The sequence below is a fragment of the Condylura cristata genome, unplaced genomic scaffold (genome assembly GCF_000260355.1).
Source record: "Condylura cristata isolate star-nosed mole 26May11 unplaced genomic scaffold, ConCri1.0 scaffold00004, whole genome shotgun sequence".
Classification (NCBI taxonomy): domain Eukaryota; kingdom Metazoa; phylum Chordata; class Mammalia; order Eulipotyphla; family Talpidae; genus Condylura; species Condylura cristata.
Genome location: NW_004567105.1, coordinates 29,800,513 through 29,827,884, shown reverse-complemented (window position 1 = coordinate 29,827,884; position 27,372 = coordinate 29,800,513). Strand labels below are relative to the sequence as shown.

Sequence of the window (27,372 nt, the reverse complement as noted above, 5' to 3'; positions counted from 1 at the left end):
GGAGCCGCAGGCGCACAGGGGGCGGGGGCAGCATGTGCCCAGGCGCTCGGCGCCCGCCGGAGAAGTAGCGCGCGTTGGACGAGAAAGACGCTTTCCAAGTTGGGCGCGTCCCAGAGCTTGCAGCCCCGCGCCTGGGCCGCGGGTGCACGGAGAGAGGCGGGGCTGATGGGGGGCTCCCAGGTTGTCGCCTGCGGCCAGAGCCCATCTTAAAAGAACCCCGATCAGCATCCCCAGGGTCCCAGCTGGCGTCGCGCCCTCCACCCGCGTGCACTTTCTGATGCCTGCGCAGGCGGTGGCCCTGGTGGCCCGCCCGCGGGGGGTGCCGGAGGGGGCGGGGGAGGAGGAGGAGGCAATGTGATGGCCCTGGACGGGGAGCGGGGGGAGCAAGAGGAGGAGAAGAAAAAGAAGAAGAAGAAAAAGAAGAGAAAGAAGAAGAAGGAGGAGGAGGGGGCCGAGAAGAGCAGCTTACCCTTCCCAGCCAGGATGGGAGAGAACGACGCGGCGCACCGGGCCGGGGGCAGGGGGCTCTCGGACCCGTGGGCGGACTCCGTCGGGGTGCGACCCCGCACCACCGAGCGCCACATCACGGTGCACAAGCGACTCGTGCTGGCCTTCGCCGTGTCCATCGTGGCTCTGCTCGCGGTCACCATGCTCGCCGTGCTGCTCAGCTTGCGCTTCGACGAGTGTGGGACAAGTGCAAGCCCGGGCTCCGACGGCGGCCCGGCGGGCTTCCCGGCGCGCGGCGGCAACGGGAGCTTCCCGGGTTCAACCCGAGGCAACCACCAGGCGGGTGAGGACGCCTTTCAGCCTGAGGCGGGCGGGGAGGCCACCCCGGGGACCCCGTCCACCCAGCCACCGTCGGAGGAGGAGTGGCAGCCTTGGACGCAGTTGCGCCTGTCGGGCCACCTCAAGCCGCTGCATTACAATCTGATGCTCACAGCCTTCATGGAGAACTTCACCTTTTCTGGGGAGGTCAACGTGGAGATCGCGTGCCGGAACGCCACCCGCTACGTCGTGCTGCACGCTTCCCGGGTGGCAGTCGAGAAGGTGCAGGTGGCAGAGGATCGGGTGGCCGGGGCCGTCCCGGTAGCTGGCTTCTTCCTTTACCCGCAAACCCAGGTCTTGGTGGTGGTGTTGAATAGGACCCTGGACGCGCAGAGGAATTACAACCTAAAGATCATCTACAATGCTCTGATCGAGAACGAGCTCTTGGGCTTCTTCCGCAGCTCCTACGTGCTCCACGGGGAGAGAAGGTATGGAGGGAGGCGGTGCCCAGTACTGCCCCACCCCGCCTTGCCGCTCGAACAGTTGGGCGGCTGGTGACTCCTGGGACCTGCTGGCTTTCGATACTCTGGAAGCAGGGGGCGAGGGAAGGAAGCTGAGGTGGGATAGGGCCTATCATCTAGTGCCTTGGGGTCTCCGAGATGCCTGGGGCTCTCAGGGCGGCTGCCAACTACACAAACTAGTCAATGCTTAACAATAAACGCCACCCCCTCCCTTAATCTGCCCCCCTCCACCCCAGGTCCTTACCTGGTAGGGGCACACATTTTTTTTTTAAGGGGTAGTCTCCTACCCCCCCCCCCCCCCCGTAAGCTAATCTGAGTGGTATCCCAAACCTGTCCAGTTACCGTCCAGGGAAAGTACCGGGCAGCCACACATCCCAGGGCTACCATACAAGAAGTTAGAGTCGGGTGGGGCAAGGCAATCTTGTCTCTTTCCAAAACTGGCTCTCACCCCTCCCTCAGGCCTCCCCTCCCCCTTTCGCTGTGAGGCACCTAGTAGGGGATGGATTCTGGCTGTATAAAGTTTTCCCAAACTGGAAGTTGAGGTCCCGAGCATTAAAGAGCAGGTGTGTTGACAGACTAAGGGGTCAGGACCAGTAGTGACAGCTGCGGTGGCAAGTGAGGGAAAAATCTTTGCAGGTGCTGCCTGCTCTCTGCTAAGGCAGAGTGCCTCTAGTTGTTTGTTCTTGAGTTACTGCTTCTGGAAATGATTCAAGTGGTGAAAAGGAGGGAAAGCTAGCAGCCAGCCTCCAATGCCTTGTTAGTGAGTGCCTTTGATGCCTTTTGATTTGGACAGTATTCTGTTTTTTACTTTTTGAAAGACTGAAGGTTTTTCACCATTTGTCAGGAGTTCGGATTTGGTAATCCAGCAGCTGCAATCCTAGCTGCAGCTCTTAACTGTGGTGAAGGCTTGAGTTGATTAATCTAAATTTCCTGACAAGGACTAAATTTAGTGCTTGTTGACCTTGGTATATGAACTCACTTTACTGGGAGACTAGGGTGTATGCTATTAGCACTTTCTGTTTTACAGAGGGGGAAATGAAGGCACAGAGAATTCCAAGTTAACTATCACAGAGCGAACCCCCAAGTAATTTGGCTCCAGAGTTCATACTTTTAGTTTTAATATGGGAAAAATAGTAAGAGTAGTAACAGTAATATCGTCCTCATAGGGTTGTTGCAGGTGACCACTGTAAACACTCATGGTTATAAATGTCTGGTGGCTGTGCGCCCTCAAGCATATTCTTGAATGAATAAACACGTGACTTGCTTTTTGCCCTAACCCTTTGCATCTAAAATAATTTCACCGAATTAAATGGTAGTGGGACCTGCGAGCAAATGAAATAAAGTTAAATTGACAATCTCACAAGTGGAGGCAGTTTGGAGATTCCTAATGATGCCCAGGGCTGTGCTCCCCTGTCTCTGTTGTAATTGTTACAACAGTAGAAACCTGGAGTTCCCAGACTAGTCTTGTGGGTGGGGAGATATGGCTGGAGCTTTGGTTTTCGGGTCCCTGAATCAGGGCTCATGGGGTCAGAAATGCTCAGAAGTTGCTATTGTATAAGAGACTAGGGAAATTTTGGTCTGTCATGGGTGTGCACAAAGTTTTGTCTTGTGATGTACCTCATACAAATAGTGTTAAGTTTTGGGTCATTTATACAGTGTATAAATTATTGACCTTCAAATGCTGAAGATTAGAAGTGGGTAATTTAACTCCCTCTTGATATATCCTGAAGAATACAGATAATTAAAAAAAAGATTTATTTACGCATACAAGAACTGGGGTACAGTAAAGTTATTTTTAAAAACCCAAATCACATCAACTATGTGGGAAGGGAACAAAAGACAAATTCACATGTTATGTTTAATAACACGGGTGTTATGTCAAAAAGTCAGTAATAGTTGCACATCCTTGCTGATAAATCTGGTGGTGGTGTATACTCTAGCCAGTCCTGTTTTTTAGAGCCAGGCCAAAATATCATGGGTGGAATTTAACTTGTTTTGGTCAGTTACTTCAAATTAACAGGACTCTTAAATAGACCAGATGTTTCTGTTTGACCCATAGCTGACTTTTTTTTTTACCCCTAGCACATATTTGTGTTTAAATTATTTCCTTTAGTTTTCCCTAAAGAAGTAAATAACTTGATTGAAAGTTTAACCTTTTGCACATGTAGCTAAACTCTGGATCCCAGTAGATAATCAGGTTTTAGTGTTTGTGGAGATTGTGGAATGGCTTTAAAATGTCTTAGAGAAAATTGTTATTCTGTTTTTTTTTTTTCTTTTTAAATTCTGTTCCCTTCATTAGCACAGTGAATATGGTAATTTCTTGGATATTGCTACTGGAGTTAATAAGGCAAAGGAAATTAATAAACTTTCACAGTTATGTCATCTGTACATATGTTTAGTTATTTTTTTTTTCCCACTGACCATTGTTATTATGACTATTGGGAGAATTTTTAAAGATGTAAATATCAAGTATTTAGGGTTGCATTTTTATTGGTGATAATTTTGTCACAGTATCAGTTGACATTTTAAAACTTACTTTCCACAAGGACACAGATGAATTTTCACTTGATTAATGATTAAATATCTTGGTCTTTAGTTAATCATGTTTTTTGCCTATTTAATTATCAGATAATTTCTGTAAGGAAAATAAATATTTAATCTGCCACTGGGGAGTCACATTGAGCAACTTGAAATATTTAAAAGAGCAATGGTACAATGCAATCCACCTTACTTAGCCTATGTGGAAACAACTTATTAATAGCCAATCACCCTTGAATCTTTAGTTCATTCTTCAGTGGTCTAGGAGGAAGGATTTGCGTGAATTCGGAAAATTAGATTTCATTATGTGCTATATATTTTTGATCCTGGGTTGGTTTTCACCCCAACTGGAAGCACATTTCCTAGTTCCCAAGTTGCTGTGGAGAAAAGGTCAAAGACAAGCGCCCCATTGAAGCCTGTATCTGAGGCAGAGCTCTGAGGCAGAGCTTCTGTTTTCAGTTGACTATTTGAGTAAAGAGTAATTTCACCACTTGTTGAATATTGCCAATCAATAAATTAACTTAAATGTGAAATGTTTACACATAATAGTAAATTGTCTCCATTAAACAAAACACATTCTCACTTTTTCTTCAAATAGGCATGAGGCTGGCAAATGAAAGGTGTTTTTTTCCTTTTTTTCTTTCTTGTAGTATCATATATACTTGCTTAGAATTAGGTATAATGTTCATTTACCTGAAGTAATTGCCGCTTTTGGGTAGCCAGATGGTGAGCATACCCATGTTCAAAGTAGGGTACCTTAATTTAGGTCCAGATGGTTGGATTGAAAGAGAAAATGTACCCAAAGTAAATGAACATTTTATTCACTTTCAAAAGGCAGACAGTTTTTTTTACTATGACAAACCTGGATGGGGTCTGTAATGTGCCATAGTAGCAGAGACCGAATAAAAATAGGACTCTTTTTCTGTAAAAGGTCATTTAGAGAGAAACCATGATATACAATAAAATGGACAAGACAATTGCAAAAAATTCTTTTGCAAAAACCTTGTGGAAAGGGTAGGAGATTTTATAGGAAGGTATTTGGTCTTTGTAGTACTAGTGCATATGGTTAGTAACATTTCTGGAATGATTTCATATAGTATTTAGTAACAACAAGAAAACCACCACATTATTATTTTTTATGTTTATTGAGGTAGAACTGGTTCATATCATTGTACTTGTTTTGGAATTTATAGGTTCCATCCTCTACATGTATGTTTTCACACCATGCCCATCTCTAACACCCTAAACCCATCACCATGCTCATGGGCACAGTGTTTTTAATGTTGAAAGCAACCTTGTTCTCTCATTCGCTTTGGTAAGGTGATATCTTAACATGAGTGAGTTGATAGATATGGCTTTTTGCCCCTTTATAGATGACTCTTGGAAAATCTGTGGGCACTTAAATATGGTTCCTTGGTAGATTTGGCTCCTATTTTCCTACCAGCCCTTCCTGTAACAAGGGGCCAACTGAGTCCAGCATTGGGTATTGGTCACAGTTCATAATGCTACCCATACATAAAATCTAGAAATCATGCTTTAAATGCTTTTGTTGTTTAATAATGAAACATCCAGGGAATTTGTTATTTTACCATGCTGCCATCTTATTCAGTCACTCTGTATGGTAATAAAGTCTGTATTTGTTCTGAAAGTGTTAAATTAGTTTGTTTTGTCTTTATTTTTTCCAAGGCAATTCCAACAGAGCATGGATGCTCTGGACTTTTTTCAAAGATGGACCTGTGACTGGTTTTGTTTGCACAACACGCTAATTTGGAGCACTGTGTGCATGGACTGGACACAGAAGTGCTGGGGCAAGTGCTTAGATTTACTTGGGGGTGGAAGCCATTTGCTCTAGGAGATTACAGAAGGACTCATTTCCTAAGCTTGTCTTCAAAAGAATGATATGAAGAGTTAGGAAGAAAACGTTTACCTTTGAGAGGTCAAGGTTTTGTACCTCTGTTAGGAAAGGTGTTCCTCCTTCTCCTCAGGCTCATTCTTCCACCAACCTCTCAATGGCCATCACTGTTGTAGTTTTAGTCCTTTACATTCTCTGTATGCCCTTTATGTCTTTCCAGATTTTTCAGTAGCAACTGGCTTCCTCTAGAGCTTTTCCAGGTCCCATGCAATCCTGCTTTTTTGCCACTAGAGAGTGAAAGCTGCCTCCAGTGCAGCGAATTTTGCTTCACAGAATTTAGAAGAATATAAAGATGAAAAATACACTTCTTAGTTTCCTGGACATTCTAAAATGATTCATAGAGGCACAGCTGGATGGGGGTGGGCAGGCCTGGAGGCTGGAATAAGCTTGGCAAAATTGGGTAGATTTGAATTGGAATGAAGGGTTCCCCCAGACTGCCCTCCCTGCCTTCAGGCTTATCTGTTCACTCTCTGAATGCCTGAGGAGCCCCAGGGCCTAAGGACTCTGGAACTAGGTATACAGGGTTAGCAGAGAGTTGACACTTTCCAGTTCAGACCTATGGTGACTTGCAAGGTGAAATTCTAGTTTATTATTCAAATCTTCCCTATGAGTGTATGATTCAAATGGCAGAATAATCAGAGGGTAGACATGTTTATAGTTTTAGAATTACTGCTGTTGGTTCCTTTTCATCTCTTAAGAATTGGCTCCAGTCATTTCTGGTTGTGTTGCTTGTTGAAAACCTCTGTGTGTTTATGTGTTATGTCTGTGGTCAGAGTTTTCGAGGACTCTGAACTAGACTGTCCTGGCTGTCACTTACAAGCTTTGGAATCTTGGGCAAGGACCCTAATGGTTCCAGATCTGGTATCCTCAGCTGGGAATTGTGGGGATGATAGTCTGCTTCACAGGGTTATTGTGAGGGTTACATGAGTTAGGTAACAAAACACTTAAGAAGGTGTCTAACAGTTACTAACACTTCTGTGGGGCTTAAATCTTTTTATACCATTCCATGTCTGGAGATCTATTATTTGGGTTGGGACAAGGTCAGGAGGGCCAAACAAACTTTCTTTGGGTTTCCCCTGACTAGCAAGACAGTGGGGAAATGGTCTGTGTGCAATAATACCTCCTGCTGCTTTGCTTTGTCCCTTTTGGAGAGTTCAAATGATAGTTGGAGAAAGAAGCAGAGCCTGTCCTTCTGTGAAGAAGAGATCAAGGAAAGGCTGTGTAGTATTTTACAGCTAGAGAAAACTCAGGCTTGGCTCAGACTCTGTGACAAGAGGGGGAAGGGAGCAGGAAGAGTGTGGGAAACAGAAGCAATGCACAGCTCTGTGGCCCTGGGCTCTGTTCAGTTATGAGAATAGTGGAAACCTGCCACAGAAGCATCAGGAAGGTACTGTACTGTCTTGTCCTGGAAACCAGTACACCTGATAGAAAAATCCCAAGTACCACGGGAATGGCATGAGTGACTAGCTGTTGTCCTCATGACAGTATTTGAGTCTTGACAGTAGCAGTATTTTATAATACGTACATGATGCTTTGCTTTTTTCTAATATTAAGCAAATGAATCTCAGACACTAGGTTATTTATTGTCACAGAGACCTAATATTATGGTTCACAAAAATAATTTAAGTGCATTCATAATTCTTTTTATCAATGGTGATCAAGTGCACAGCCATTATTTTTGATGAGTATTTAGTAGATAAATATGAAAACAATTATGAATATTGTACTGTTTTTATAACACGATTATTCACATATGCACCACTTCCTACATACATATTGCTGGCATTATTGCATTATGTTTTTAGTTTACTAGAATGGTTATTTTAAAAAACAGACTACACAGTTGCTTATAGCACTGAATATTCAGCAGGAGTACTTCTAAAGTGGCAGAGGTTTAATGACTCATTGAAGTACATAAAACCACAGACTAAACAACGGCCCATTTTGACTTAAAATGTTTTGTCATTGAGTAATAATTTGCATTTTGGATAACAGCCTTAACTTTATGTGGGACATGTGTAATTTCCATGACCTTGCATCTTTGTCTACTTATGTGAACAGATGACTAGTAGCTAGATGGTCCATTGGGACATTTCTTCAGACCTGGGGGAGTTTTATTACCCACCTTAAATTATTGCAATACTAGACAGATTATACTTGCAACATAAGCAGTTCAAAGGTCATTTTTTCATGGTGCTATATGTGTGGCGTGCACAGAGGTGGCCAAAAAGGAACCCCCTCAAATACACCATACCATGTGTGAGGTTCTCTTGGCTTTAGTGGGTCCCACAGTGTAAAGTCGTGAATCAATCTGAATACGAAATGTCATGCAAATGTTTATTTTCTCTGCATATTTTAACTTTATGAAAAGACAAGCTGAAAATAATGGAACAGAAATTGTTTTACATCACATACTGTAATTTATTGGCAATATCAACCAACGTTAATGCATTACTTCTGCCGAATCTTATCTTAATGATTTGACACGAAGAATTTGCCTAGTGAACTTCCGCAGAAATAAGAAGAAATCAATTCTCTATATTCTTCAGAGGCAACACAGAGCTTTAAGCCCTCCTTTTTTTTTTTTTTTTTAGCTCAACCAAAATGTCAAATATACAAGTTGTTAAGAAATCAAGTAATTTATTTTACGTAGAAGAGAATTAAAATGTATGTATATTATTCATACTTTCTAGTTATGCTAAAGTGACATTCTTAGATAGACACTTCCAGGATGTCACTCTTGGAAGTGCATTTTATCCTTAAGCGAGGGATTCATTAAAAGATAAAAATGATGAACATTTGAGCAAGCAGGATTAAAAACAGACAACAAAATATTTGTCCCCATTACTTTCTGCCTCCTGCTGTTTTATTTTACTTGTTTTTCTATTTACATGTGTATTTCATCTCCACACTGTATATTCCAATGTTTTCTATTTTCACTTTATTTTTGTGCTCTTCCTAGTGTCTTACTACCTCTTCAAATTTGCTCATAAACCAAACTCATTTTCTATGCCAAATCACCTTCTCTAGACACATCCTTGATATTTTTAATGATGGGTAAGAAGAAAAATCTCAGTCCCACCTACTGAAGACAACCATAAAATACATATAGTGAAGATGAAATACATTTTTGAAACTGCACAGATACTGTTGCCTGTTGAGGGCACAGAGCCTGAAGCTGGCTCTTTGTTAAGAGAAGTGAGTAGCAGGGTGAGATAGGTGTTAGAGATGAACTGGCAATTCTGAGTTCTGATGAAACCAGCATCAGTTAAGAGAGCAGACAGGGCAGGAACTTAAATATGTGAGTCAAACATTTATTTGAAGGCTTTTTTTTTTCTTTTGTAACTGTAAACAACTTGTTCACCTCGCGTGTTTGACCCTTAAATTACTGCCCCGTCTTCAAGACCAAATTCATATGCTACTCCCCCAATTAAACCTTCCTTCTGCTCTTAAAGACCAGTGGGTCTCAGTTGGACCTAATTTGCCCTGCTAGGGATATTCGCAAATTCTGGAGACACTTTATTTCTTTGCTACAGTTGGGGAGGTGGCCACGCTGGCATTTAGCGCTAATACCAGCGAGACCGTTGAACACTTTACAGTGGATTTGCCAGCGCCCAACACGAGTCTATCCACCCAGAATGTCAGTGGGGCCAGCGGTTGAAGGACCTGGCTTTAGGGGAAGGTGCTTCATACGTTTTCTGTGTGTCCTGGCTTTCTGTTTAGGATTATGTTTATTTCACTAGAGTATAAACTCACGGAGGGAAGGAAACATATACAATGAAGCTAACTTTTTCTCAGTATTGAATGCTCAAAAATGAGTGGTTAAAGGAAGCAAGAACATTATAGAGTTTGTAGTAAAATAGTTATTTTTTTGTGGCAGCATAGTTTCACATTTTAAACACCCTCATTGAGTTCAGGAAATATTTTATTTCCAATTTTTGTTCCATTATAGAATCTCAAACTTGGAAAAGAACCTTAAATGTGATCTAGTTTGACTATTCTTCCTTACCCAGGGACTTCTTTTGATTTCCTAAATCCTGAATTGAAATTCATTTGCAATCATCCTCAGGTGCCAGACTGTGAAATTGGTATTTTCTCATTTAGACATTATCAGAATATATGTTGGCCCTCTGAGCACAGATATATACTGTGTGTATGAATCCATTAAGAATATTAATTGCAGGAAAAGTCACTAGATGATCTTTATAATTCCTTTCAACCCTGAGAATCAGTGATTTAAATTGCTAGTTTTATGAACATATTTACTTACTACATAAGGCAAAACGAGACCACAAAACTAGATTCATTTGCATAAATATTTGGTTTATTAATTTCTCATGAACCTGGGAGTATTTAGATTTTCTATGTCTAATAATTTACTTCCTATTAATTACTTAATGCCAAACACATCTTTGATTGTTGCTTCTTGACTAATACATTCTAATTACAACCTTTTTGTTGAACTCTTGCAGGACTTTCTCCCTAGTATTAAGGTTTTTTTTTAATGTATATATACACTTTCTTTTCAATTAGATTGCAAAGACCTTAATGTCAAAAGTGGCTATATCTTTTTAGAGCAATGCCTGCGACACACCTTGTGTGGGAAATACCTAATAGACTGAAAAGTTTACACATGGCAGGCTGTATCTGCTTGCCCAGGGATTGGCACTGGGGAATTCAGACACTTGAAAGGTAAATGGGGATATTTCCCTCCTACATGAAATCTCATAGGTATCCTTAAATGGCCTCAGCAGAGACATATCAAGCTTAATGGAGATTTTAATTAATAAGATCGCTAGCCAAGATTTGAGATCATTATGCACAACAAAAGTAACTAAAAGGTACTGACATTTTATTCAGTAAAAACTATTGCTGGGGCCTTCCCGGTGGTGCAGTGGGTTAGAACACAGCACTACAAGCTGGTGGCAAACTTTTCAGTGTGGGTTCAATCCCCGGCCTGGAGGTGACCCACATGGTGCAGCAGACCTCTCCTGTCTCACCTGCTGCTCCCCTCAGCAGTGGACTTTGTCAGTCTGTGTGTTCTGCTCCCCACTCCGTCTCTGGTGAAGCCTCTCACCACCCTTGCACCTCCTGCTTGTATCCCAGTTCTGTATGCATAAATAAATAAATCTTAAAAAAAATTACTATCAGAAACTAACAAGGAAAAATTGTACCACTATGCTGATAAATTGGAAAGAAGAAATACTATTACCAACAGTCAGATTATAAAATTGTTTATAAATTATGGCTAAAGATGAATTTTACTGTGTTTGAAATATAATTACCTTTGACTCAGGTGCTGTACTAATTGCCTTTGTAACACTGCACAAGTCACTTAAGCTTACTGCAACTGCTTCTCAGCTCAGAAATTTATGAGTGGGACAATTTGTTTCTAAGATTGCTTCCAACTTTAACCTTATATTTGTCTGAAGATTTATAGTTAAAACTTCTTTCCCATATATTATCTCATTTTATCATCTAGACAGTTTTGTAAGGACAGCCTAGAAAACATTATTATTTTCCTTCTGCTAATGAAAAAGTAGGCTCAGGTAGTTAAGTGATTTACCCAAACATGATGGGTAGCAACCGAGTACCATTTCCAAAATAACTCTCCAAAACCTTCTCTATGAGGGTACGTATACAATTAATCTTAAAAACATCTTATTTTTCTTTTTTCAAAAATAAGCTTTATAAAAGTATGTTTTCAATGATAAATGGAAGTTTCATAATTTTAAAATGCTGTAAACATTTACACTTCGGCGTTTGAGCCAGGGATAGTCTGGAAGATTCAACACACATGTCAACCCTTTTGATTGGTCGTTGCTGCCTGAGTGCTGTGCTGGGAGTAATTTTGATCCACATTTGGGCTCTGTGGGAAGGTATGCCATGTTAGAAGAGCCATTTGCACTTGGATGACAGAGTGAGGCATGGTGGCAGAACTATTTATGAGGAAAAGAGCTTTCTCTGAGAACGGAGCAATTTTGACATAGGATCTGATACTGACTTGCCTTGGATCAAGACTTGTAATTACTATGGTTAAAAAAGTTTAACTTCTAACATGAGTGTTCTCATAAACAATGACCTTTTTTAAGAGTGCCCCTCTTAACATACTTAATTTGAGTTTTTTCATTGGCAGCCAGAATGGTGAAAAAAGGTAGATGTTGCCTCTAGTTAGTTTTTAAACTGATTTTTTAAAGATTTATTTATATATGCATATAGAACTGGGGTACAGGCAAGAGCTGCAGAGGATTCACCAAAGTAGGGAGCAGAACAGGCAGATTGATGAAATAAATTGCTGAGGGGAGCAGTGGGCGAGACGGGAGAGATCTGCTGCGCCATGTGAATCACCTCCGGGGCTGGGAATCGAACTTGCACTGAAGTGACTGCAGCTTGCTTGCTGTGCTGTGCTTTAATGTGTTGTGCCACCAGGGAGGGCCCTCTAGTTAAAGTTTTAATGAGATGTTGCAACTTTGCAGAAAGCCTGAAAGCATAATATAGATGTATTTTACAGACACACACATAGATACAGCGTGGCATGTTTATTATAAGGATATTTGTTATTACTATTTATAGCTATTAAATTATAATTTATATAACTTTATAGAGTAAATATGACTAGTAAAAATCAGTGGTCTCTTCTAATAACAGTCTCTTCAGATTATTCAATATAAGATAAGCTGTCGCACTTTCAGAAGCTTTTGGGATACCATGAAGCAGTGGCTGGCATTTATTAACCACCTGCTGGTGTTACATGTCTACTTGCTTTGCTTTGCCTCGTCCTTTATCCTTCTCTTTAAGTTCTACAGTATTTTTTTTTTTTTGAGTGAGACATGCTTATTTGCTTTGAAGCCATGAACAACTAACTAGAGAAATTTAATAATTGTTCAAGATGATAAGGCTCAGAATGTTGTGGAGTCAAATTCAGACCAGATTTTGTCAGGTTTCAAAGTTCTTTTTTCTTATCAAAATCAGGCCAGGTACTGAAATTTCATTTTTCTCAGCAATGGTCTATGTTCTGAAAGCATCTGATGACAACTTTTCCAATTTGATTTCATGGTCTTTACATGTTATATAGCTTCAGGGAGAAACATAACACACTTCCCAGAATGAGAACCACTTTTGCCATTATTTGTTAATGTGATCCAATGAGTTATTTTCTATAAAGGATAATTTTTATATAGTAATCATTGCCGGGGGGTTAGAGCATGTAATTGAGACAAAAAATTTCCTGAAGAATTTTTATTTTGGGGGAAATGCATGAATTGTGTTTTTGTGCTGTTGGCACCCTTAAGTTTAGTTCAGGGGAAAAAATGCAATTATCTTGCAATTTTGCAAAAATATGTCATTTCATCAGCAGATATATGTAAAACTGTAATAACTTAACACTGGCCATGAATGTAATTGAGGATGTCATTTTCTTTTTTCCAGATTCCTTGGTATTACTCAGTTTTCACCGATACATGCTAGAAAGGCATTTCCTTGTTTCGATGAGCCCATCTACAAGGCTACTTTCAAAATCAGCATTAAGCATCAAGCAACCTATTTATCTTTATCCAATATGCCGGTGGAAACTTCTGTGTTTGAGGAAGATGGATGGGTTACGGATCACTTTTCACAGACCCCTCTCATGTCTACATATTATTTAGCCTGGGCAATTTGCAACTTCACATACAGAGAAACTACCACCAAGAGTGGGGTTGTAGTAAGTATTTTATACTTAATGATGTTTTTGGATAATGTATGTTCTGTAAAGTAATCTATTTCCTTGATTAACAATGATTCATTTCCACCTCTTCAGATCTGATGCAGTTGCGTTCTTTCCTTAATCCTGGGAGGAGGGAGAGTTATATATCTGGTTTCAGAGAATCAGAGAAGATTTTCTTTTATATTCAACTTCTCTTACTCCTTTCACTATGACCCCAACCCCCACCACTGTCATCTTCTGAGTGTCTCTGAAAGAGCTGTTGTTAATTTTAGGTAACTGCTTGCTTTCATTTATATTCCTGGAAAAGCTGCTGCTTTTGTTTAGGAAATACTTCAAATATATAGAAAAAGTAGAAATAATAGCGTAAACTACATTTTCCTGCTAGTCAGCTGTCTAAATCTAACCATTTTACCATCTTTGCTTCAGTGATTTTTGGGGAAGTCAAATACATTGGTTAGAGTTGAAACCCTCTGCGCATTTCTGCCTGATCTTACTGTCTTGCTTCCTCCCTTACAGCGATACCCCCCTTCTGAATTTGGTATTTGCCATTTGGTATTTGCATATTATTATACAATTATTAAGGATGTGAACACTTATTTACAGTACATGCCATGCTTTAAAATTTTGCTCAGAATTACAGGTATAATTCTGGAACTTATTTTTATTTCATTTCATCTTTTGCTTAAAATTTTATTTTCATTGTTTATCTGAATAGAATGGATGAATGATTCGATCAAAAATTCTCATCCTGCTATAGATGAAGATTTTAGTTTTTCTGTTTTCAATATTAACAACAGTGCTCCAGTGAACACTACACATGTGTTCTGCTACAGTATTAGAATTTCGGTAAGGTCCAAGCTTTGTAACCCTCCACTTTTTTCTTTAAAAGATTTATTTATTTATGCATACAGAACAGGGGTATAGGGAAGAAGTGCAGGGACAGTGAGAGGATTCACAAGAGACAGGGTGGGGAGCAGAACAGGCCGACTGACGAAAAATACTGCTGAGGGGAGCAGCAGGCTGGTCAGGAGAGGTCTGCCGCACCATGTGGGCCACTGTTGGGGCGGGAATCGAACTCATGCTGAAGTGGTTTTAGCTTCTTAGTGCTGTGCTTTAGCCCGCTGTGCTACCAGGGAGGGCCCAGCTTTGTACCTTTTTCCCCAGGTATCATACTGTGTTTTTAAGAGGAGCTCCTGTAGTGTAGTGTAATTGGCACGTGGTACTGAATCAGAAATATGTTCTTAGTAAAGGAGGGCATATAGGCAACCTGGAGAATCCATTCTCTATATTCAGTTTGTAAGAGATGACATTGGTGATACTGACATTTGTGACACCGTGACATCTACCTCTCTTCATTCTATTTCCTGTGTTAGGCTGATGCCATACTGAGTAACAACTTCCTTCTCATTTCAGTGTCTAAAAATAAAGAGGACTTTGTTTTAATTTTCATGCAATCCTAAAGCATGGTGTTAGGATTCTCTCAGATGAATAAAGTAAATTGAAGTTTAATGAGATTTGGGACCTTTTCTAGGGTCAAAAAAGTAAGCAAGTGGTTAGAGTTGCTATTCACACTTGTGTTGGTCTGATCTCAGATTATGAGCTTCCTGCACTTGTGCTTTGGAGCTGGGAATTCATCCGTTCTCCTGTGAGTCTATAAGAGAATTCAGGTCATGACTCTCCAGCGGCCATTTGGTGCTACTTGATGTGACTAGAAATCTGTATTAAACTATAGAGGTTCATAGTGCTTTAATAACTTAAATTTTGAAAATATATTTGGATCAACACATTTTATCACTGTTATTTTTAGTGTAAGTCACTATGGAACTTATTTAAAAAAATGAATCTTTCTGCATATAAAATTAATGTCATTACTGAAGAACTATGTTTCGTGAACTTAATAATAATTGAATGTCTTAAGTGCCAACTATAGAAGGTTAGAAGAAATATTACTATTTTGGATTGAAACTCATTTGATGTGTTGAACTCTTCTGATGTTTATTGATGCCTCCTATGGGTATTTTAAGACTATCTGCTTTAGACTATACACAGAAAAGAAACACCAAGACATTTCATTTCCTTTTACATCTTTAAAAATTGATGGCTTGCTGGGATTAACTTTCATTATAGGGTATACTGGACCCTTTATTATTTCCTCGTATGTTTTCTTTAAAGTATCTTAAGAGTATTCTTAGACTTACACAATTATACTTATTATTAAGTGACCCATGTTTAAAACCAGGCACACTTAATTATTTAGATGTGACTTTTTATGAGACTTCTGTATACAGTTAGTAAAATTTTAAAAATTCCTAGTTAGTAATTTTCTGTAGAAAAGATAAAATGTTCTACCAGAGAATATCAAAAGATCTTCTTAAATATAATTTTAGATTATACATATATATGAAAATTCTAAAAATAATCAAAACAGGAAAATTGTCATTGGGATTCTTTTTTATAACCTGTGGAGATGTAATTTAAGAACTGGCTCTAATTTTCCATTACCCCTTGGAAATCCATTTTTTTTTCTTTTTTTTTTTTTTTTTTTTTTTTTTTTTAAGATTTATTTATTTGTGCATACAGAACTGGGGTACAGGCCAGAGGCTCAGGGGCGGTGAGAGGCTTCACCAGAGACAGAGTGGGGAACAGAACAGGCAGATCGACGAAGTACACTGCTGAGGGGAGCAGCGGGCTGGTCAGGAGAGGTCTGCCACGCCATGTGGTCACCTCCGGGGCAGGCGGGAATCGAACTCATGCGGAAGCGGCTTTAGATTCTCAGTGCTGTGCTTTAACCCGCTGCCCCACAAGGGAGGGCCCCATTTTTTTTTCTTTTTAATGCATTTCATCTTTATTATGGGGTGTACATGGGAATGGCAATTTTGAACTCGCAACAACTCTTAACTGCAGAATGTTGGATGTGGGGAAGTCGTGTGATGTTCAGGGGTTCACTGTGGTTTCAAAGCTGGGTCTTTCTGTCAGGGCAGCACTTGTCAGCAGGCCAGGAGGGCAGGTCAGGAATTCATTAGAGTTTAATTGCTTTAAAAAAGGACTATAAATGGTAGATATCCATAAATTCCATCAGTGCAGTGGAATCAGGAAATAGTTTTGTTAAGGAGTGAGTGTGGGGTGAAGAATTGGGTGCAGGGATGGTGGGCTTTGCTTTGTGTGCTAGTTAAGGAAAGGTGTTTGAAAATGCACCTGTGCAAAGCCTTTAGATTATAAGAGAATTGACTATAAGGAGAAAACAAAACCATTTCCAGATGGTACCCCCCCCCCCCAAGGCTACCTGATGCTTAGTGGCTGGTCTTTGTAGGAAAAATGTAACACTCATTGGACCTTTCTGTAAGTGTTAAGTGCTGGGAATAGGAGTAGAGAAAGTTCAAGTGGGGAGAGTTCACTGAGGAGACTAAAGGGCACACCTGGTCAGCAGAGAAAGGTTTAATATTAGGAGTGACGATAGAAGACTTCTTGGCCATGGTTTGTAGAGAAAGAGAGATAGACAAGTGACCCCATAGTAGGAGTGAGATTCAGGAACAATGGCCTGGGACGGTGAAAAATAGGAGTCACTGGCTAGGACTGGTGTACTAAAATAGGGGACGTGGAAAGGTTGTGGGTGATAGAGAGGTGGTTTCAGATTTTAGGATCAACCTGAGGAATTTTAAGACTGTTACTACAAAGTTGGGTGGATGAAGGGGAATGGAGATAGTGGATGGAGCAGAGACGAGGTAATTGTGAGACCTTATTCCAGCAAACTTCAGACATATTAAGGGTGGGGGGGGGGTTCCTTAGAGTGTTTGGTAGCGAGCCGGAAGGCAGGCTTCTCTCTCTAGAAGTGTGAGTATCCACAGAGGGTCTGGGGGGCGGGCAAGAGGGTGCAGAAGAGCCATGAACTCCACAAGAGGGGGATGTCTCAGGCATGGAGGAGCAGCAGTGTAGACCGGCAGGGAGAGTTCGGGGAGCGCTCATCCTTCCCTGGCTCTGAAGTGAGAGCAGATCTAAATGAGGATGAGCAAGTGGTCAGAGTAGTGAGGTCTCAGGTTTGTGTAAAGGATAAATGCTGTTTGATATAAGGATTAGTCACACAGGAGGTAGACTGGAGAGAGGTGTGAACAGAAGAGGGAGAGAAATGAGTAGGTAGAACTCACTTAATGGTGGAGCTCATAGAGCCTTTCAGCTGTAGGCTTCCTTTGGGATGTTGGTGTAATGGAGTATGCCTTAGCACATGTCTTTTCCCTGTGACTAGCCTGGGCTGATGGTGTCATTAGTGATGAAAGTAAGTGGCTTTTATGATATTATCCATGATTTATCAACTTTCTTGAGGTTTAAGAGTCTGTATTCAAGAGACAAATAGAAGTTAATAGAAAAAGCTTGAATTTAAGAAAATAGCCTATGTACCTGAACAATGTAGTCAGTGTCATTTAGAAGTTACTCGTGGCAGTCATGCGTCCATGGTAGCGTGTGTGGTAGCTTGCAGGGTGCATAGCCACATCTTTCTTGGTAGAGAGGGGGAGGGAGGTGAATCTGGCCCTGACCCTCACTTCCCTCAGTCTTCCTGCAAGGATCTGGGTGTTTGCTTGGAAGCCACAGGCCCAGTTGTCTGGAGGGTCCAGTATCTGATTGTCTAATGGGTTTGCTCTTTCCTTCTCTGCTGTCCCCTTTCCTTTTGACTTTAGATTTATTACCAAATTTTCCTCTTCCCTTTCATTTCCCTTCTAGCACTTCATACATTTTACTCTAGAGGACTGTTTTGGCTAATCCTTTATAATTTAAGGGGGTAGAGTATTGTGTAATATGAAGAGTGAGAGATGAGATGAGAGATGAGGCTGGAGAGTGATGCAGGGTCAGATTATGAAGGGTTCTGTTACTTAAAAAAAAAAAATCCTCTTTCCGCAGAGGGAACCATTAGAATATTTAAGTCTGGGAAGACATTTTAGCCCTGTAGAAGCAACAGGGGCAACACAGAACATCCTATCACCTTTGCCAAACAACTCACAGATTCGTTTCTCCACTCTTTTACTCATAAAGATCTGTTTTCTTGTAAGATTAAGGCTGCCAAACTGATCTAGCTCAACTTTCTAAGGATTAAGGAACAGGCAGAAAGTGGCTACATGGCAGACAAGAGAATTATTTGTTTAGAGCTGGGCTACCAGGAAAAGTAGACAAACTCTGTATCTGGTCTCAGAAATAAAATGAGCAGTAGTCCACAGAAAAATATCTTGGTATCCACTATCTAACAGCTAGTCATTAAACAAATCATATTTCACAGGCTAATGTTATTGACACTGAAGTGCTTCTTACAGGATTGATGTCAAATTTCAGCAAGATTAAACAGGATTTTTGTTTGAGATACTTCAAAATTTCTGGAGGGAAGTTGCCAGAAACACAGAAGATTCTTTACTGAAGAATTAAGTATTATTCCTGGAAAGCCTTTGTATTAAGTTGGATAGAAGAAGATATATGTTCATAGTGGAAGAAAATGTTAAAAGTACTGACAGTTCTGTTTTTTCTTAGTCACTGCCACCTACTAATGTTTCTGGACTTCCCTTTCAGGCCAGATGGCAAGAAAGAAGCTCTCTGGGCCTCTGAGATGCTGCTGTTTTCTGACTAGCTCTAGTTTGGAGGGAACTGTTGGGTGCCTAAAGCCAATCAATCTCACAACTCTACAAATGGTGCTGAAAACCATTTATTATATGTTTTTAAAACCAGGAAAACCATTTTTTTTAAATTCATTTACAAGTACTTGTTGAGCAGTATTGTTCAATTCTGAACTGATTTACTTGGGACATTCTGACATTCAGAAGATCAATGAGAAAGCAGACTGGGCAGAATTCACAGGAAGTCCCCAATTTGAATGATAGGGAGGAAGAAATTCTAAGCTATTCTGATTAATCTTAATCAGCAAAATACCTACTGTTGTTTCTGAGTTTAGCACCATGTGAGATACATACAGAAACCAATGTGTAAGGTATAGAGTGTTTTCAAGTGATTGTTTGATGAAATAAAATAAGCACGCTACCATGGGTCAAAAGGCTATTTTATTAAGAAAAGATAAATTCATTGTATGTTAGATGTCAAACAAGAATATAACGTGATCCACAAAGGCACAGATAATTATGGAGAAAATCTGGCTCTTGAGGAATTGGTGGGTATGGGTAGGTGGAAAGAAAATTAGAGCGCTTTGTGAGAGGAAGGCCATGTTCAAGGAGGGGACAACATGATCTTGGGGAGTTCTTCAGAGTGAGAAGATTAGTATAGAAATTAATTGGGGGCAAATATCTGAAAGCAATAATCAGGAAGACTTATGCAAATGAGAACATCAAGGGTAGAATTCTGGAAAACTCACAGAAATGAAAAATTAAACAATTATGTCTTGGGAAGCCTAGCCTCCAGGATCTAGACAGCAGATGCCGATTAATAATCTTCTTGGAGCCCTGTCATCAGATTGTTTTAGCTTCATCCTCACATTCTAAGGAGTGAGGGAACAATTTGTTTTGCATGAATAGAGCACCCTCCTCAAGGGATGATGTAGATGAGGTCTCTTCATCAGTACATCATCAGGCATGGATAGAATCTGGGGAGGAATGACATTATGCCATAACCAAGAAAGGAGGAAGTCTATCCCTAAGCAAATACATCAGCTAAATGCAAATATGGGGGATTCATAGCCTCGGGACCTAAAGTGCAACCTGCAAGTCAGGACACCACTGGTCAGCAGCATGCACCAAAGGCTGGCTGTGGGGAGGCTTCCCACAGACCCACTGCAGGCTGCTCTGTAGAAGTTTTTTCTCCTCTCCCCACTACCCTGAAGCCTGCTCTGCAGTGGTTTGTGTGGGTCCCCCCCCAACACCCCCCACCCCCCTCACCCCACTCAGGAGCCCACTCTACCATTGGCTCCCTTGGTTTAGAGGTTGCCTGTGGTTCCACAGAACTTAGGTCTTCTCTGTCCATTGTAGTCACCTAGCCAGGCCCTTGCTGTGACCACAAGCCTGGTAGCCTTGGTGCCAGGGTGTTGGGGGAGCCCAGGACTACTCTTCGGAGATCGTTGTTGCTGCTCCAGGAAAGATGTACAGAAATTGGTGCCATTGAGGCCAGTCCCAACCATTAGGTTGTCATGAGAATTGAAGCCGCTATGGATAACTTGCTATTGTCTTGTATTTTTATTTTTTTGAAGTTTTTAATTGGATGGAAGCCAGATTTATGTAGGGAGAGAGAAAAGTTTGCTATAATACTTTCTACACTAATTTCAGAGCAATGTAAACAATGTGAAAAACGAGCCTTGCTTAGAAAGGGGATGAGGATTAGAATCATCTTTAAAGCTTATCATTTTAGAGGAGGAGGAGGTAATGGCACACAACTTAGAGGCCACTGTTGAAATGCTGAACAGTCTAAATTTAAGGATGAAGGGCTCTCTCTAGCAAAGGAGTTAAAGGAAATTTAAACATTCCAAAAATGGTGAATAGATGATGGATTTTCTGAAAGGATATAGTCCCTAGAAGATGAATCAAAATCTCTCAAATGTCAACTAGCTGGAGCCCAGCCAACCTTAAAAGTAGTTCATGTGAGTGAAGAACAACTTAAAATACCCATAAAAGATTCTGAGTGAAAATTCCCAACTTTAGGAAAGCCAGAAACAGCTTTCACAGGAAGCTGACAAACAGACAGAACAAGTATAATAAATGAACTTAAATAGAAAACAACATTTGAAGATTACAGAATGGATGCTGAACCATTTCTGTATAATACGGAAAATGAGATCAAGTCTCTAACTGAATCTTTGCTAAAGATGAAAGTTTGGGCTTCTGTGCTTCAGGAAGACATACAAGTGTTTAGTTATACAAGTTACAAGTTAGAGTTACAAATAAAAGGTGTATCAGAAAGCTTTAATCAACGAAGAGGAGCAGTGAAGAAACTGAATCCTGCTGCTAAGTAAAATGCTTCCTTAAAAACCCTAGAAGGAGAAAGAAACCAAATTTACACTCAGTTATCTGAAGTAGATAAAACACATGAGAGCTTAGAGGGTATATTAGAAACCTCCAGACTGAATGTGCAACTTTGCAGTCAGAAAACACACAGTTTGAAAGTGAGAATCAAAAGCTTCAGCAAAAACTTAAAGTGATAACTGAATAGTATCTCAGAATTGCAATGACACTTCAAAGGAAATTAATAATAAAGGGAAATTACCAGTTAGAAAAAGATGAGAAGCATTACAAGGCAGACTATACACTTGAAAACTTGGTGACATAAAAAGTGAGCCAAAGCTTTGGAAGAATCAGAGAGACTATTCATTTTTATTAAAGGAAAATAATTCCCTGATGTAAAAGAAAAAAATAAATGATAATTGGTTGACACTCAGTCTGCTTTAGAAATTCTCAGTGAATTAAGAAAAGAAAATGCTTCCTTGGGCAAAGTTTGACAGGTCTTTAGTGTAAACATTAAGAAGACAATCTGTATTTTGTGACAAATACAGAATTTGTCCAGAAACATTATCCACATTGCACCTCACCATTGGGTCCATGACCTTCACATGAAATTAGAGCTTTTCTTTCCCCTTCAACTTCTTTCCAGATTCTATTCAGAGTCTCACTCTTGTGTCTGATTCTGATAGACTGTATGGACTAGAAGAACTCAATAGTTTTAATCCCTCATTTTCTTCTCCAAAGACCTGGAATTTCTCCCCATCCCCACATCCAGAAAGTAGAAATGAATTCCCTTCAAGTTTGATTCTGTCTTCCAATGAGTTATGATACCGAATATCCAGAACCCCAAGAAATTTAATTATATTTTTGGGCTCCAAAATAATTGTGACTACACTCTCATCTTCATAAGTAACTGCTGTTACTATGTCAGAAAGATCTGTTTAAGTTGGAAATGGGTCAAAAAAAATCAGGTTCCCTGAAGAATAAGGGAATGAAAAGATAAAACAAGGCTTAAGAAATATTGATTGTAGAGAAATGTGTCAAATAATTTAGAAGGAAAAAAGCCTGTGTTTAGAAAACCTAGCAGAGGCTGTAATGAAGCATGGAAAATGGGGCTGTAGACTGGTGAAGGTCAACCACTGGCTGCCCCAGATAATGTCTTTTCACACAGCACTCAAGCCCTTTCTTTTAGAACCAAACACCACTGAATTTAGATTTTAAATCATATTGATATGGCTGGAAAGATTTATCCCAGCAGAGTAGGCAGATTGTTCTAGGCAGTTCTAGTTTTCATTTCTTCCATGAGCCCTTGCCCCTGCTCATTCCTTCCCTTTTCTAAAGAGTATACCAGTTATAATGACCTGTGGATCATTGTCTCAAAATTTTATTTTAGTTTTCCATCCATCTTTTCCCATAAGATTTCAAGATCTGGAAGAGAAATTCTATTCCCAGACTCTTCTTTTACTCATATTTTTCATGTAATTATATACACACAAATACACATGTACCTCCTGGACAGCTCACAGAAATGACATGTGTGCATATTCTGAATGCATTCCACAGTGAACAGTGTGATTCCTTGCCCATAGTAGTAGTAGTGTGGATAATATAAGATGCACTTGAAGGGCTGTGTGAATGCATTGACTTCAGTAACAAAGGAATAGAACTGAGTCAAAATTTCCAAGATTCAGGTTTCATGACAGAGCATGGTGCTTGAGGAACATTGGCCTTACTTTACCTTTGGTTGTTTCTCTTTACTTGCACTCATCTGTCCTCCCACTTTCTCTGTGGGATTTAGGTTCAAGTAGAGCATGGCCAGATTCATGCACTTTCTTTGTTTCCTTTCCGCTTAATACTGACCAATCACATAATATCTATGAAAGTAAATGAAGAAATGCATTTTTTTAAAAATATGGTACATTTATTATGTGTCTTCCTCTGAAGTGTAGTGCAGAAATGCCTCTTACCATTTCAGATAGGAAAAACTACTCATTTGAAATAGGGTAAGAGAATGTTTTAGTGTTTTCTCCACTAATTCATTAGCAATGAGAAGTTCCATTACTCCACAGAAGAGCACCCATAAGGATGGAAGAGAAGCTCATGATGAGGCCTTCTTTTATGTCACTTCCTCTAGAGATGGACTTTGTGAGCAGCTAGTGAGATAGTCTTGTGTAAAATACTCAGCTGGGGATGGAGGGATTCTGTTAAGTGTTGTGGTTTCTAGGATATGTTAAGAGGAGTAAAGCACAGACTGGGTTAAGGATCATGGAAATAGCTTTGGTTTGTCACTTGGTTAGATTTTGGATCCCATCACCATAATTAGGGGCAGGTTCATTGGAGCCACAGTCTCTTATGAGGAGGTCTACAAAGTATGTGTAGTCTTGTATGTAGAACAAGGAGAGTAATGTATGCCTTGCGATGCTGTTTAGGAATTTAAACAGCAATGGAGGGAAATTGCCTATCACGTTGCCTGCCGAATAAACCTGCCACAATGGCAGCTGTTCAAACATGAACAAGTTTATGTCACCTTAGTGAGGAGGCTGCATGCAGTAGGGGGAGAAAGAGCACAGAAGTTTCAAGTGGGAGCCTTTTTACAAAAGCAGTATGCAAAGGCCAAGGAGGATTGTTTAGAGAAGGCAGGAAACACTTTTTCATATTAACCCAGAATAATCCCATTGTGGAAATGTTGTAAAAATTTATAGTGTTTATTTTTCTGTAATTACCAAAATCATGCAAGTTGTTTTTATTCCTCTCTGTTAAAGGGAGTGAGATGGGTTTGAGAATATTATTCTATGGTTCTGGCATACATAGGAATATGGGATCTTAGATTTTTTGGAGGAATTACTTTCAGGAAGAAAACAGAAAAATATTTAATGACATATAGATAAAATCAGTATTACCACTAAGTCTATGTCTATTATATATGTCCACATATAAAAAAAAATCAAGTTGTAATCTATCGGTTACTAGGCTATAAATTAAGGTGAGATGAGGGTAAAGGAATTGGTTAAAAGGTAGAAAAGAGATATTCTGCACTATTAGAATATCATGAAATCATTCATCAAATTTTACTTTAATGTTATTAATCAAGTATGTGTCAGGCACTGTTCTAAGAAATTTAACAATTGTTGGGAAGTTTCTACCACAATGAGTTTTATATTCTATACTGGGGAAGTAGAGACTCAGATGCTATAACTTGATATTGTAACAAGCATCAAACCTGAAGCTCGGACTCAGGGGACCTGCCGCAGAGCCCACACTCCTCACTGCTCCCTCTACTGTCTTCTCGCTGTTACGATGGACTGTCCACATGGCAGACACAGAGGCGCCCAGAGCAAGCTGGTCTCTTCTTTGGGAAACTTACAGATGTGAGCTCCTTCTCAGAGAATGTGTATTTTGGGAGTTCTAAGCACAGACCTAGAAGGGAAGGAGGCTCCTTCAAAACCTTTTGGAATCGTTTCTTATTCTCAGTGCTGTTAATTTTGGACTGGATAATGCTTTGTTATGAGGGCCTGTCCTGGGCATTGTAGGGTATTTTCAGCATCTCTGGGTTCTGCCCATTAGATGTCATTAGCACTTGTGCTTATGAAAACCAAAAATATTTCTAGACATGGTCAACTCTTCCCTGGAAAATTCACCCATGATTGAGAACCATTGCTCTGGCTAAATGCTTGGTGGGCAGAGGACACTGGGTGAAAGATTTGGGGTGACTCCATCTGGAAGAGCTCAGCCAACTTGATATATGTATTTAAGGGGTGACAAGACTTTTCCAGACTCATTTCACTTTACTGATACTACTGCGGCAGATCTATGTGGACACAAATGCAATTAAAAGAAATCTAGACTATTTAAAAAAAAATTAACATGCCTGTCTCTTCCACATTGATGGTGTACAATTGTTTGAATTCAACCAGTCACTGCCTGAAAGCTTCATAGAATCAGTACTGATCGTATACCTTTTGCTCCTTGAGGTTCCTCCTGTAGTTCACATCATTATGGAGCAAGGACTGGAAACGGGTACAAGTGGACTCTCAGCAGAATAGCTCTGGCTCCCATATTTCTCGAATGTCTGGAGCTCATTTATTTCTCCTCTGTACCACAGACAATTGGTACTCCGTGCACACGTCAGTTGGTGAATGTTGAGGACAAATTGCCTGTGACCCAGCATTTGCCGGTGACTTCTTCAAACAATTGATACCTGAGAGAGATGGTTTAATGGGCATGCTGCCAACCCGCTCCTCTGGATGAGAGGGTGTGTGTAGGAAAAAACAAGGGATTTAAGGGTGACAGGTTCTTGTACTGATTATGGCTCTACTATGTATTATCTTGTTATTTAGTCACTTTAAGTTTTATTTCCTTTAATAAGCTTTTATTAGGCATGTAGTTGACATGGTTTTATATATATATAATATATGTTACACATATGCATACACACACATATGTAACTGACATGGGAGATGATTTCTCTTCCATCATGATCTGTTCTGGCAGTGTATTATGTTGTCAGAATGTAATGAGCCCCTTCCAGGTTATATCAGTAACTGTAGAAATACTTTCATTGAATGATAATCTAGTGTGCGCTGATCATTTTTTTAAAATAGAAGGTGATACATAAAATATTAACTACGTATTTCTATGTATTTTTAAAATCTATTGTGTTAGCTAGCAGATGCCTAGGTGATATGTTTCTTGCTGAATTCTAGTATATGAGCAAATTTCCCTAATCCTGTCTTATTCCCTTTCTGACTTCATTGATAGGAAACTCACATCTCAATTTAATGTCTAGTTGCATAATTTATCTTTTACCTTTTTTTGCAACTCTAGTCCACCTCCTTTTCATGTCTTTGTTCTTTTTATTTACTTATTTAGCTTAGCACTCTTGTCATACTGGGTTTCTTTTTTTTTTTTTTTTTAAAGATTTATTTATTTATTCATACAGAACTGGGGTACAGGCCAGAGGCTCAGGGGCGGTGAGAGGCTTCACCAGAGACAGAGTGGGGAGCAGAACAGGCAGATCGACGAAGTACACTGCTGAGGGGAGCAGCGGGCGGGTCAGGAGAGGTCTGGCTCGCCATGTGGTCTCCTCCAGGGCAGGCGGGAATTGAACTCATGCGGAAGTGGCTTCAGATTCTCAGAGCTGTGCTTTAACCCACTGCGCCACCAGGGAGGGCCCACTGGGTTTCTTTTTAATGACCCTTTTAATGTGTATATTTCATTGCATTTTGACAGATGTGCAACAGTTGCCACAGTGAAGATGAATCTTTTCTGTTGCCCATAGAAGTTTGCTCATGCCTTTCTCTCCATTCTTGCCCCAAGTCACTACTCTATAAAGTTGGGTATCAAAGTTAAGAACAGTAGTCAGATATATATTAAGAGAGAAAATTTTAAATTAGGCAAGATTCTACCAGCTTTATATGATGAATGGTAAAAATTAGTAGAGTGGAGGTTCTAGAGCTACTAAGAGAATGGAAATTGATGATGAATGAGCTCCCAAAGGAAATGAGATTGTCTAGGATGAGAAGCAGAATTAGAGAATAAGATGTAGGAGGAAAAGCAGCTTTTCCTCAAAAAGTGAAGGGGATTAAGCACCAGAGTGTGACAAATCACATAGTGTGAGTGTGTTCCTGTACTTAGAACCAAGAGTTGAAGAGTTTATTTCTTATGGTTAAATTTTGTTAGCCAAGAACCGGAAAAGTTCCTGTGCTGAGAGGTGTGGAGAAGTTAGATGGCACCTGAGGAAAATGTGGGGATTTTTGAATACCAGCTGTGGGGAAGTGGGAAGGGAGCTGACTTTCCTGACAGACTATTAAATGCATCTAATTGAAGCTGGGGGTGGGGTGCGGTGGGGTGGGGTGGGATGGGGTTGGGTCAAGACTCCATGGGGAAGCCAGTTTCATTGTTATTTTGTTTTCTGTGGTGGTTCTTTCTAGCTGTGTGATCTTGGACATGTTACTTAACCCCTCTGCATCTCAGGTTCCTCAGTGTAAGGGATAAGAAAAAAATGTAATAAAGTAAAAA

At 40.2% G+C, this 27,372-nt stretch overlaps 1 protein-coding gene across 1 annotated transcript in view; it reads left to right on the top strand.

The window, feature by feature from the left end:
- Positions 1–341: 341 nt before the first annotated feature.
- TRHDE (thyrotropin-releasing hormone degrading enzyme) overlaps positions 342–27,372 on the top strand; it is a 324,987-nt gene continuing 297,956 nt past the window's right edge. Inside the window, exons 1-2 of the mRNA XM_004675882.2 lie at positions 342–1,253; positions 13,165–13,438. Coding sequence (XP_004675939.1) covers positions 358–1,253; positions 13,165–13,438 — 1,170 coding nt within the window. The 5' untranslated portion in view covers positions 342–357. The remainder of the gene's footprint in view (positions 1,254–13,164; positions 13,439–27,372) is intronic.